This window comes from Lissotriton helveticus, chromosome 1_1 (assembly GCF_964261635.1).
Source record: "Lissotriton helveticus chromosome 1_1, aLisHel1.1, whole genome shotgun sequence".
NCBI classification, from domain to species: Eukaryota; Metazoa; Chordata; class Amphibia; order Caudata; family Salamandridae; genus Lissotriton; species Lissotriton helveticus.
The window spans coordinates 1,666,143,830-1,666,156,919 of record NC_136057.1 but is presented as its reverse complement, the minus strand read 5'-3'; the positions used below and the strand labels follow the sequence as shown (position 1 = coordinate 1,666,156,919).

General features: G+C 49.4%; 1 protein-coding gene across 1 annotated transcript in view; it reads right to left on the bottom strand.

Moving 5' to 3' along the window:
- The window catches only part of DIP2B (DIP2 acetate--CoA ligase B (putative)), an 805,292-nt gene that overhangs the window by 60,039 nt on the left and 732,163 nt on the right, over positions 1–13,090 (bottom strand). Inside the window, exon 36 of the mRNA XM_078688921.1 lies at positions 4,136–4,310. Coding sequence (XP_078545047.1) covers positions 4,136–4,310 — 175 coding nt within the window. The remainder of the gene's footprint in view (positions 1–4,135; positions 4,311–13,090) is intronic.

The window sequence follows — 13,090 nt, the reverse complement described above, 5'->3', positions numbered from 1 at the left end:
CACCTGAACCCTTGGCCGAGTCGCGCGACCGGCGAGGGGAGGTCGAAGAACAATGGTGTTTCTTTGACTTCTTTTTGCCATGCCTCGACTTACACGAGTGCGAGGACTTGGATCCCGACGATCGGTTATGACTCCGGCTCCGCGACCAGTCCCTGGACTTCCTCCTCGACGCGAACCTCGAGCGGCGCGCAGCCGACTGCCGGAGCTCGAGTAGCTTACGGCAACGCTTCTGCCTAGCTTTCGACGTCAAGGCCCGGCAGTCGGGGCACGACTTGTCATCGTGGTCGGCCCCTAAACAGTAGAGACACGGGCAGAGGCGGTCGGTTACCAAAAAGATAGACAAAAATGTCCAAGAAGTTAGTCAAAAAATTACTAAGGGTACGCTCTTCCCGGATCTGCGCTTGCGGGCGCGGAAAAAAGAACTGACGTCAGTGCGCGAGGGCGGTGTCTAAGTACTCCAGCGACGTCATCCCGGCGATCACAGCACAGACGCGGAGCCGCAGACGACGCCTACCGACGCGCAGGGGTACTGCTGACGAAAACTTTTCGGATCCAGTCTGATGCCTGGGGATATTCCAAGGTAAGGAATCTAACACTAACGTGTTTCTTTCAGATACCTAATCCTTCCACCAATGGGCTAGTCGTGCCGCTGATGGCAAGCTAAAGGGGTTTTTAAGCATTAGAGGAGGCGGGGTGGGGTAGTATGTTGCTCCTAAGGGCCTGGACATTGTTGCCTGGTTGCCTGACCTTGAAAGACTCTTGTGTCTGCTGTTGAGAAGGCAGACTTTATATTTTCACTGTTGAAAGTCCCTTCCAAAGCCCTGAAGAGGGTGACATTGCAGTGGATACCGCCACACTGCCGGTGAAAGCCTGAGGGAACACACTGGGGCTTTGCTCTCTTTAAAAGTGCTCCAGGGATGAGTCCACTTTGTCTCTAAAGAGAAGATTTCTATTGAATGGCATGTCAAACTTGTAATGCCCATTGAGCTTATTCACATGTGACGCTAAAGCACCATGTTGTTCCTGACTACTCTGCTTGAATAGTATGTGGTGTCCAGCTCAAAATGGATAATGTACTTTGCAGCATCTTGTATGATCTGCACCAAATGAGCAAAGCTTTCTCAGAACTGTGGGCAAGATCTGGACTACCACTCCCAGAAAGCATGCGAATAACGCCCCACAAGCCAACTGGCATCTAAAGCGCACACAGCGAGACTGGCAGGGGAAAATATTCACTTCCCAAATGCTTCCATGCACTTGGATTTCCTACAAGTGGGTGTAGCTGCAAATGAATTTTGATTGTCTGCTTGTGAAGCCTGAAATACAAGTTGATGAAGGATGTTAGAGGAGCAGTCCTGTGTCATCTGAAGACCAATTTATTGACTGGTTGACACGATCCAGATTTAGCCCACGCACCCATTAGGGTAACTGCATGTGCCTGGTTGAAAGAGAGGAACAGTTCTGAATAAGTATGACCTTTATTAGGACTTTCATTCAGACCTCAACTGCAGGAGTTGGAGATCCAGAACTTCCACCGCCGTTTTGATGACCACAGCACAGGAGGCAGGTTCCTCTGTGGAGGACCCAGGTGGGAAGTGTAGTTTAGTGTTTGGAGAAACATCCAGACCACTGGCCTCCTGAAGGTCCAGAAATAAGTTCTCAGTTTCATAACATTGAGATTTATCATCTCCAACATTCCCTTCATCATGGTACTCAGAGTCTGAAACCAAAGGGATTTGTTTAGGCAAAGGTAGCGTGGCGCCTACATACAAATGGGTTTGAATCTGCTGAGGATAAGTTGGATGTGGCTTCGCCAGAGGTTGTGGTGGATTTGCATCAGAGTCCGAAAGGACAATCCGTGCTTCCTCCGACTTCAGTGCCGGCATCGACCAGCAGGACACCATCAAAGAACCTGCCACCTGGTTCAAAGTTGGGGTGAGGGGGCTCGCAGCAGTGTCAAAAGAGACACCACACTATGGGGGACCCATTCAACATTGGTAAACCAACTGGTTCCCTCCTCGGATCCCTGGGGCCCAAATGTGCACCAGAAGGAGCTGAAGTGTGCAATATATATCCAACATGTTCTCTATAAAGACATAGACCTGCTTTAGAGTCACCGATGCACCTGGAAATTCAGGCTGGATCGGGATGAGCTCAGAATGAGCAGGGTCCAAATGATGTGTCCTGACAAGGATGGCAAGATGAAGGGAAGCCCTGTTTAAACTCCCTATGTTTGTTTTTTCTTGGATTTCAATTTACAATTAGACTTGACATCAAAAGAGGACTCTATTTGAGCAGTGGCGGCCGGCACGGATCTGGGGTGGCTGGGGGCACAGGGGTAAGTGGGTGTAAAAAAAGAAAACAACACCTACCTCTTCGCTGCTCAGTCCCACATCGTCTCCCCTCAGCGTCCCCCGAACAGGAAGTCGCAGTCCTCTCACCACTTGGAGTTGTGCAATGAACTCAGGTTGTAGAGACAAACTTGGTTAGGATCTGATGAAGATCTGTCACAGACATCTGTTTGTCACAGCGCTTAAATCCAGTAGTTTTGAGTGGAGACATATCCTTTGCACATTTTATAAAAAGTTTAGGAATATTCCGGTCAGGAGACAGATAAATGAGGGAGCTAGCTCCTGATCTGTGACCAAAGGTACGGAAAGAAACTGACATCAGGACGCAGGGAAGGTGGTTATATGTGGCTTCAGTGTTCTTTCCGGGGCTTGACTGAGTTGACGTGAAACTGCACGCCCATCTACCAGGGCGCAAAGCAATTTCTGAGAAATTTCTCTGGATCCAGTGTAGTGCCTGATGGGTATTCACAAGGAGGGGAATCTGTGGTTAGAAGTATCTACCAGAACAATAGGGTTGTACAGCAAACCTTTAAAGAAACCTTGCAATATAGGATAAGAGAGACCAAATTAAGAGTTTAATTGGAACTGTCTACTGCTAAATTGTTCACGAAGACAAAACTGGCAAGTTAGGTTAAGAGTCGTCTTGACTGGAAAGGCCAAAGTTCAGTTTGGAGTTTACCACTTTTGAGGGGAGGGAAAAGGGTTGAAACTGCCCATTTGAGTAAAACAATAGTTACCAATTCACAAATTACGGACGCTCTTGAACACCAAATTTAAAACATCCCCACCTTGTATAAAATGCTGAAATTGTCTCAGTAATTCAGAATGCTTACACTAGTTACAGCTTATTATACCCAGATCTGTGGCTGGGGATGAATTTTGATTTGTTCAGCATTCCGTCCATCATTTGATCTTTTAGCTCTTGTCGCATAAGTGGGTAGGGTGTGCCCAGACGTGGGTCCCGTGCTCCCTGTGCTACTGGATTCAAGATAGCCTGGCTGATGAGGGGTGATACCATGAAACCGGTCCCAGGATGGTAGTGTTCGGTCAAGGGAGGACCTGGCCTGGCAGTTCAGGCTGGACTGTTCCCATGAGGAGCAGGGTCAAGACTGATTAGCATATGGCTAGGTCAAAACTGGGGTGGTGCGGTGAGCAAATAAACTATGGATTAATCCCAGAACTGTGACCGGGGTGAATGTTTGATTTGTTCAGCATTCCGTCCATCATTTGTTCTTTTTACTAACTAGGGTGCCAACATCTATGTTCAACAATAAGAACACAAAGCAAACAGCGTTTATGTTTTTTTTTAGTTATCTGAGATTAGGAAGGTGGATTCTACTGACTTTATTCACCAATAACAGCTATTAACTGCAAGTCTTACAATGAGGCACCCTCATCTTTGGCCCACATTTCTGTGGGGAGGAAATTTCAAGACGTGTGCACTGACATCCAAAGAATTTGAATTATTGGACCAGAGGATAATGCCTTGGAGCAGGCTTGGTCTTTTCCAACATTCCCGCTGTGTTTTAATTATTTGTCATTCACCATGAAAAAATCTTTGAATTCCCTGTGCATATGACTTCTTTCCTTTTTTTTTTTTTAGAGTATATTTATTCATTTATTTTATCCTTATGGTTTTCTAATGCCCATTGCAGAAAATAAGTCAATTGCCGTTTTCAGAAATCATAACTTGAGTGGGAGAAACCATGTTTTACACAATGTTATCAAGATGTTTCAAATTAATTACTGCTTTTTCTTCCTGACATTCACATTTGAGCTCTTACCTCCACTGGCATCTGTAAGCTCAGTGCGCCGAACAAAACCAAGGTATCCTGTTCTTGCCCAAAGTGTCTGTGTGTCCCCAAAGCTCAATTTGGTGTTGAAATGATCAGCCTGAAGACTTTCATTGTCGTAGATGGTGTAATACCCGCTGGAGGTGTGAGGACTGTTCACCCAAATCTGTAGGCATCACAAACAGAGGTTTTACTCTCAAGCTGTTAATCAATGACCCAGTAAGAAACTTTCAGGCATGATATATTTATTTATTTGAACTGTTTTTTATAGTGCGAACATGATCCTTGCGGGAATCAGAGCTCTTTACAATGATAGGGAACAGAGAAGTATAGAACCCATAGTGTCATAAACAAGAACATGAGAAGGCAAAACCCCAGAAGAGGGCGTTGACCCTTCAATGTTAAGACAGATAGGTAAAAAGACAAAACCATGACAGGCGATTAATAATAATAATTACAAAAACTAGCACAGTACAGGTTAAGGCAACACCCCAGATGAGGATGGTGATATCAAAATGTAAATACAGATAGTTCAGAAAAGGCAATAACATTACAATCGAGCAATAATCATGATGTCAATCTAGAACCAAACAGGATCAGGCTACGCCTCAGATAGGGGTGGCATCAACAAAATGTAGAAACAGGTAGCATAGACTGGATAGCAGTAATCCTGAGTGTAGTTGACGAGTCATAATATGCTAGGAGTTCTTAGGGTCAAGGGCGGAAATTTGTTCATAAATAGTAGTTTAACTTCTTTCTTCAAAGATGTAGCTGAGGGATTCAGTCTAATTTCAGGGGGGGGTCCAAATTCTTGGGGTGACGCCCTAGATGTCTGTGCTGTAGCTTTTCTCTTTGCTGAATCTCGGTGGTTTAAGCAATAGAGTGCTGGAGCTTCTAGAGGTTCTGGAGCCTCCCAAAAGTTCAAGCTTCTGAGCAAGGTAGTTAGGAATATTGAAGTGTAGGGCTTTTTGGGTCATGCATGCAATTTTCAGTTGACTTCTTGCTTCGTAGAGGGGCCAATTGAGGGATTTCAAATCAGGGGTTATATGATTATTTCTTTTAGATCTGTGATGTGCCTTGCTGCATCATTAAGGGGAGCACTTAAAGGGACTGTTTTGGATCTAGGCAAGCCACAGAGTGTGGTACTTCCATAGTCCCACCTGTGAATCATGAGTGCTTCGAGATGGCAGCTTTGAAGTTATCGAGGGGGAGGAAGGGTTTTAATGTCCTTAAGATGTTCATTTGGAAACCCCTGGCCACCACGTGTTGGGCTTGTTGAAAGCTGAATCGACTATACGGGTCTGGTCCCCTTTACTCATCTCATCTACCGATTTCCAATAACCACTTTTGGTCACTGAACTATATAAGGCATGTATGGCACTCCGGCCGGGACGGGATAGCGGGGCACGTCAAAGATGGGAATCTGATATTGGACGTCCCCTTACGGACAAGGAATGGACCTACTGCTTGGAGCAGACACACAGGGTATCCCCTAATCATAGACACAAGTTACTCCATTTTAAATTTCTCTACAGAATTTATGTGACTCCTGTGCAATTGGCTAAATTTGACCCTTCTAAACTGACAAATTGCCCCACGTGCAACGCCTTGGATGCTGACTTCGCCCACATGTCCTGGTCCTGCCCCCACGTCTTCCCCTACTGGAAAGAGGTATTTGATGTGCTATCTCAAATCACTGAAACGCCCTTGGTTCCCTCACCTGAATAGGGGTTGCTGGGATTGGTCCATCGACTCAAACTATGCTATAGATGTTTTACAGCGCTTGCCCTACTGCTTGCAAAGCGCAAAGTAGCCTCTCTCTGGGGAACCAGGAACCGTCCCACAAAGGCGGCCTGGCTCAGGAGCATGGCATACTGCAATGTTCACTCTGAGATTTACGCCTTGCTCCAGCCTCCATCCTCCAGGCCTCGTGATATCTAGTGCATATATCGCACATTTCTACAACGAACACTTCACGCTTCCCAGGCTGTCCCTGCCTCGCCAAGCCTCGCCAAGCCTCCCCGCGAACTGAGAGGACGCGTACAGGACCCCTGGCTGCACCACACGGAGTGCTATTTGCAATGGGTGTATCCCCCATGGCTCTGGAATAGTTATAGCATGCACGCCAATGATGCCATTACTGGCACTGCACTACTTCTTTATGTGCGGTAATGCGCAGAGTCCACCTCACTTAATATGATATGTTTTATATTTTTATTCTTTTGGGTAATAAGTATGTATGTATAATTAGATTTTTTTAAATTCATTTATTTATTTATTTTCTCTTTCTTTTGGCATATCTATCCTATTGGTATTTTCAAACCACTCTCTTGTCTGTTGTAATCCATGCTTTATCCTACCCAGATGTAATGTCGATATTCCGTCCTGCTTCTGATTCAAATGCCTGCCTTGTCTATTATTGTATTGTCTTTTGCGTTGTTTTGTATTATACCTCTGGAAAAATAATAATAAAAAAAAAAAGATGTTCATTTGGAGGTTTGCTTTGTTTGTGGTAGCACTAATGTGCTTCTGCATATTAAGGTTCTGGTTTAGTGTTATTCCCGGTGATCTTTTTTTTTTTAACATAACATTTTATTGAAAAGAAAAATGAGTCAATAAGTCAGTCACATATAAAATGACAGTGGAAACGAGGTACAAATGATTAGAATGACATATCAGCGCACAATTCGAGATAAGGGTCTAGCTCTATCCACGGCCAACTCTGTCGTCGGAGAGTCACAGAGTTCCCCACGTTATTTATTCCAGTGTCCCCATTTCTTATCCCACTTTGCAGGGCAGCCTCTTAGTTTGTATACTGTTTTTTCAGCAAGCATACAGCGGTCCTTCTCAGCCACCCAACCCACCACCAATGGCCTCTCAGCAGAGCCCCATTTTATAGAAATTGAGCGTTTAGTAAGCAGGATACCCAACGCCGCCCACTGTTATTCAAGTTCGTTCAGGTCTGTGGCCCCCCATATGTTGAGGACACTTTCCCTCGGCGACAGTGGGACTGGCTTCCCCAGGGAGTTTCTCATCTTTTGAACAGTTCCCTCCCAGAATTGTTGTATCACCGGACAGTCCCACAATACATGATAGAAGGTGCGAGACAAACCGCGTCTCCTTAAACACAGGTCGTCAGGGCGTCTACCAATTCTAGCCAGTAGTGTAGCAGACATGTAGGCCCTATGTAGTACCTTTAATTGGATCAGACGGAACCGATGATTGATTGCTGTCTCTCTAGGGGACATTAGGGCCGCCCGCCAGTCCTCTTCTTCCAGGGGACCTAAATCTGCCTGCCATTTGTCTCGTAGGGGCTGGAAGGTATCAGGTAGGTTATTACAGAGCTTACGATAGGTGTAAGAGATGGCCTTCGCCGGGAGAGGCTCCGAAAGCAGTCTATCCTCCAAGAGGGATGTCTCAGGTATGGAGGAAAGATCAGGGATAGCGGCGAGGATAGCATGTCGGATTTGGAGGCAGCGGAACAGCTTTGTATGTGCGAAGGAATGTTTAGTTTGCAGGTCCTCAAATGTCAGTAGTTTGCCATTATGTATTAGGGCTCCCACTCTCGAAATCCCTATGGTGTCCCACCGGTCGAATCCCAAGTGGAAGCACAAGGAGCCTAATTGTTACGATGACCAGAGTGGCGTCGCTCTAGTGAGTTTATCCGACCATCCCATACACTTGTTGGCCCTATGCCGGAGTGCGACTGTTTGTGCCATGGGTCCCACGTATCTGTTCTTGGTCGGCTTGCTATAAAGGGCCCCTAGGTAACCCTCTCGCCCCGTCTGACATCTGTCTAGGTGAAAGGCTGGATTCAGGGGTGAGCCATGGATCCAATGGTTGGTGGCCACCTGCTGCGATGACCAATAATAAAGGCGCAGGTTAGGCAAGGCGATTCCTCCGTCATACCAACTCTGGGTGAGCTTTTGAAGGGCAATGCGGGCTGCCCCGCCATCCCACAGCAGAAGTCGTATGTCGCTCTCAACGGCGTTGAAGTAGGAGTCAGGAATCGGGAAGGGACAGTTCTGCAGGGCATACAAGAAGCGCGGGAGCGCCAGCATTTTAAATAAGGCCGCCCTGGTAAGGACATGAAATAGGATATTAATCGAGGACCGGGGGAGGTGACATATCAGGATGTCGTCGGCATAGAGGGAGATTTTATCAACTGTCTCAGCATTCCATTGGAGGCCCCTGATGGAAAAGTCTGTGAGAATCCAGTGGGCCAGGGGTTCCAGGGTGAGGGCAAAGAGTAATGGCGACAGGGGGCACCCCTGTCGGGTCCCCCATGGAGTCGAGATCGGCGAGACGTGTGGTTGTTAACCCGCACTTGGCCCAATAAGTCTGTACAGGAGCTGTACCCATTGGATGAACTTGGGTCCAAATCCAAATCTAAGCAGGACCTCAAAGAGGTAGGACCACTCGATCGAATCAAACGCCATCGTGGCGCAGAGGGACAAAATGGTGGCGTCCTGCTGTAGAAAGGGCTGCCGACTCAGAACATTGTTGACTCTCTGCAAGTTTAGGGCCGTATTTCGTCCCGGGAGGAATCCTGACTGGTCGTCATGGATGAGGGAGGGAAGCACATCGAGGAGCCGATTGGCTAGAAGCTTGGCCAGAATCTTGGCCTCCGCACTGATCAGAGAGATCGGCCTATAGGAACCACAGTCGGTAGGTGGTTTATTAGGCTTGAGGATTACCGCTATGGAGGCCAGTCTTTGATCGAGTGGCAGGGTGCCTTTGTCTAGACTGTCCTCAAACATATTTTTGAGATGTGGGACAATTCCGGGAGACATGCCTTTCAGGAATTCAATGGGGACTCCATTGGGACCCATTGCTTTGCCAGAGTTAACAGCAAAGAGCGCTGTCGTAAGCTCTTCTACCGTGATGTTAGCGTCTAGTGTCTCTTTTTCAGTCTCTGAGAGAGTAGGCAGGCGCATCTCCTCTAGGAGCTGTCGGGACTCCTCCGAGGTGTAGCGCCCTCCAGCGGCATAGATATGCGCTAGGTGGTCAGCGAAAGCTTCCGCTATTTCCTGCGGATCTACGGTTGTCGACCCATCCGGTCTCGCAATGGATGACACCCACCTAGCTCCCTGTTCTCACCTCTCCAACCACGCAAGCATTTTCCCTGCGCGGTTGCCAAATTCATATATGCGGTGGCGTGTGTGAAGTAATCTAGCCTGAGTCTGTAACCGCGCCAGAGCTTTATAGTCAAGTTGTTGGGTTCGGAGACGGGGAGCTGTCTCGTCCGAGGGGGCGGTGTTGTGGGACATTTCAAGACGCAGAAGGTTGGATTCGGCCTGATGGGTCAGGTCAGCATGTTTCCGTAGATAGCCAAGTTTGAGCGCCAGTGCCTTACCCTTAATGACCGCCAGGTATGCTTCCCAGATAGTGACTGCTGAACGTACGGAGCCAATGTTTTCCGTGAAATAAAGGTCGATATGTTCTATCAGGCTGTCTTTGATGTCTGGGATCTGTAGAAGCCAAGGATTGATTATTATGGGGCCTCGGGTGTACTGATGGTGGTATGTTAAGTCCACACTAAGAGGCTAATGGTCAGAAATGCCCCGGGGAAGACCCTTCGGTTGTGTGAAGAAGCCAACATCAGTTGTAGGGCAGAAAAAATAGTCAATTCGAGACATGCTTTTGTGTGCGTTAGAATAGTGAGTGAAGTAAGGAGTATCCGGATAATGGGTTCTCCAAACATCTTCAAGTCCTACAGCCTGTACAAACTCTGAAAGATCAGAACGAGGTCTGTGCGAGGTACTTCTAGGATGTCGGTTGAGTTCATCATTCATCGTCATGTTGAAGTCTCCCCCAATGAGAAGCGTGCCGGTGGGGAGGCCTGTCAGTCGGGTGCCCAAGTCTCTAAGGGAGTCTCGACCCAAAGTCAGTGGAAGATATGCCGATATAATATTGAGGGGGCATCCCTCCCAGGTGGCCTCAACAATTGCAAAACGGCCTAGGGGGTCAGTCCATGTCTTCATGTATGTGAGTGCTAGATTCTTTTTGACCGGAATCCCTGTGCCCCGGGAACCAGAGGTGAACCCCGCGTGTACCAACAGTTTATAACCGCCTCTTTGGAGTGCCTGACAAGTGTTGCCCACCAAGTGTGTCTCTTGCAACAGTACTATGTTGGGGGAGTGGCGTCGTAGGTATTGGAGGACTATGCCGCATTTGATTTGATGCCCTAACCCGTTGACATTCCACGACATGATCGTGATTTTTCTAGTAAGGGGCTGCGGCATAATGGTGGATATTGTGAGATCTATGAAGGAGTGACAAGAGGAGGACCACCCTGCGCAGCTGAGTGGTCGTGGCAAGGAGGAGCGCGGGATCAATGGATCCCGGGACCTCTTGGGGACTAAGTAACACCAAACGGAGACAATTCGCCATGGTTGGACCCTGTAAACGATGTGGAATGTGACAAGAAGAGACTCTGCTGTAGACAAAAGATATAATAACCCACAAAATCAATACAAAACCCTCTAGAACCCCCCTCCCATTCCAGCCAAACCCCCACCCTGCCCCCCTGCCCGCGGCCTTAAAACTATCCATTCCCCAACTAGGCAGAGTGCCTGTCGCCCTCCCAAATATAGACGGGGTGTGTGAAGAGCCATGATGCCCTCGCCCAAAGTCCACAAGATGGTGGAACCTAGTGCTACTTAGGTCAATGGATTTCAGCTGCGGCATTTACATATTACAAGAAACAGTGAGAAAACTGGACGGACCATATTGCCCAGATCAACAAATGGAATGCGTGAAGGCCGTGGTAGAGTACAAATCTGTCGCCACACGGCCGATCAAGAGTAAATGAGCTCAGCAGTATGTGGCCGGTCGTGGGGCAACAACGTGACCGACCATTAGAGAATGTCCCGGCAGTTGGGGCCGTCACTGGTCTGTTTGGCTAGCATCGATGAACAAGTCCTGGCTAACAGAGAGCATGTCAGGGGCGGAATGATCAGCCGATCCTCGGCGACGATTCTGAGTGGTACCTGACTGACGCCACCCTTCGAGCCAGTCCCAAACCTCTGTAGGGGACACAAAGAACCAAGTTTTGCCCTATGACTCCACGCGCAGTTTGGCGGGAAACGGCATAGCGTATTTTTTGCCCTATGACTCCACGCGCAGTTTGGCGGGAAACGGCATAGCGTATTTTTTATGATCTTATCACGGAGTGCCTTTTTGACTTCCAGAAAAATGTGCCGACGAGCCTGAACTTTCACCATGAAGTCGGGGAAGATCGTAATCTGAGCATTCTCCAGGCGCAGGGGTGGCCCCGTTCGCACCGTCTGTAGGATGATATCACGGTCTCGGAAGTTGAATACCCGAGCAATGATGGGGCGGGGGGAGCGCCCGGCTTCGGCCTACCCACGGGACCCTGTGCGCCCGCTCGATGGAGAAGTAATTAGATAGCTGCTTCGGCTGGAGATGTTTCAGGATCAAGTTCTGGACAAAGAGGTCAGTGGCTTGCCCCTCCATTCGCTCCGGAACCCCTAGGATGCGGAGGTTGTTGCGCCTTGCGCGCCCTTCATAGTCGTCGAGGAGCTCTCCCATTTGTAGCTGTTTGTGAAGTTGGGCCACCTGCTGTTGGAGGGGTCTTCCATAAGCGCCGTAGTTTTAACTTCTATGTCCTTTACTTTGGTATCCATTTTACGGAGGTCTGCCCGCTGCAGTGTAACCTCAATGTTCACAGAGTATATGCGGGTCTCCAGCGATGAGCGGACACCAGCTATCGCCTCCATCACATCTTCCAGAGTGGGGGACCGCGTAGCAGGGGGAGGAGTTGCGGTTTTAGGTACATTCTCAGGGTTTGCCTCTTTAGTCTCTCCTTTAGATCCCCATGAAAGTTATTGAGCTGTCGCTGATTTGAGGGCCTGTTGCCTTTAGAAGAGGCCATCATAGAATCATATGCGTATGGTATGGTCAAGCGGCGCGTGCCAAGTGCGTGCAGTCAGTGGAGGCCTCCGCCACCTTCGATCGGGCAATTTTCGCCACACCAACCGGGGATGGCGCCACTAGAACGTCTATGGGCCCAGGTGTGAGCAGGTAAAAAGAAAACAAAGCGATCGTAATGCGTAGGGGGTTGCGACCGCGCTACTCACTGTTTTGCTTGTTGCAGGTAGCACATATGAGCGTCCAGCACAGGAGGGAGCCCAGCCAGTCAGTCCTGGAGGAGAGGGGGGGGAGCCCCAGGACCAGGCCCCTCCATGAAGCTCCGCAATCCGCTGTAGAGTACCTTTTTTCACTGCGTAGTGTTACAGGTTGCCTGGGCGGGCCTCCAGTGTGTCCCAGGGCCAGGTCTGAAGCAGCGTCTAGCAGTCACCCGGTTGCAGCGTCCTGCTAGCACTCACGGGGCAGAAATGGCAAGGCCCCCCTCAGCGTGGGCCACCCCAGCCCCAGCAAGCTCCGGAGGGCAGGGCGGGTACAGGCAGCACTCGTAGATCTATTGGTGCAGGCCGTGGACACCGTCTCCCACGCCGTCGGTCGGAGCCCCAGTCTACGCCAGCTCCTCCTGAGCGATGCGGCCCCACAGAGCGTCAAAATGTGAATTGTAGCCCCATCCATAGGCCGCGGGGGCGAGAGGCAGTCCACCCAGGCGGCGCAGCAGGCGGCGGTCAGCGCAGGTAGTTAGGGCAGTCCTGGGCAATATGGAGGTGGTCCCCGGTTGCAGGCCCACAGCCGGCGACTCACGTAATGGGCGTCACGGGCACCAGGGAGGGCCCGATTACTGCAGCTGTACTCGGCACTCGTAGGGACCAGCAGGGCGGGATCGGCATAAATCAGAAGGCCCTCGTCCCCCGAAACTCCGCTATAGCCGGACAGTCTCCGCAGCGGCACCTAGGCTCTCGCAGCAGCTCCGGAATCAGGCTACATATCGGCCGGCGGTTCCGGCCGCCATTTTAAGGCCGGGAGATTGCGGAGCCTCGGGAGCCAGCTCAGGTCACG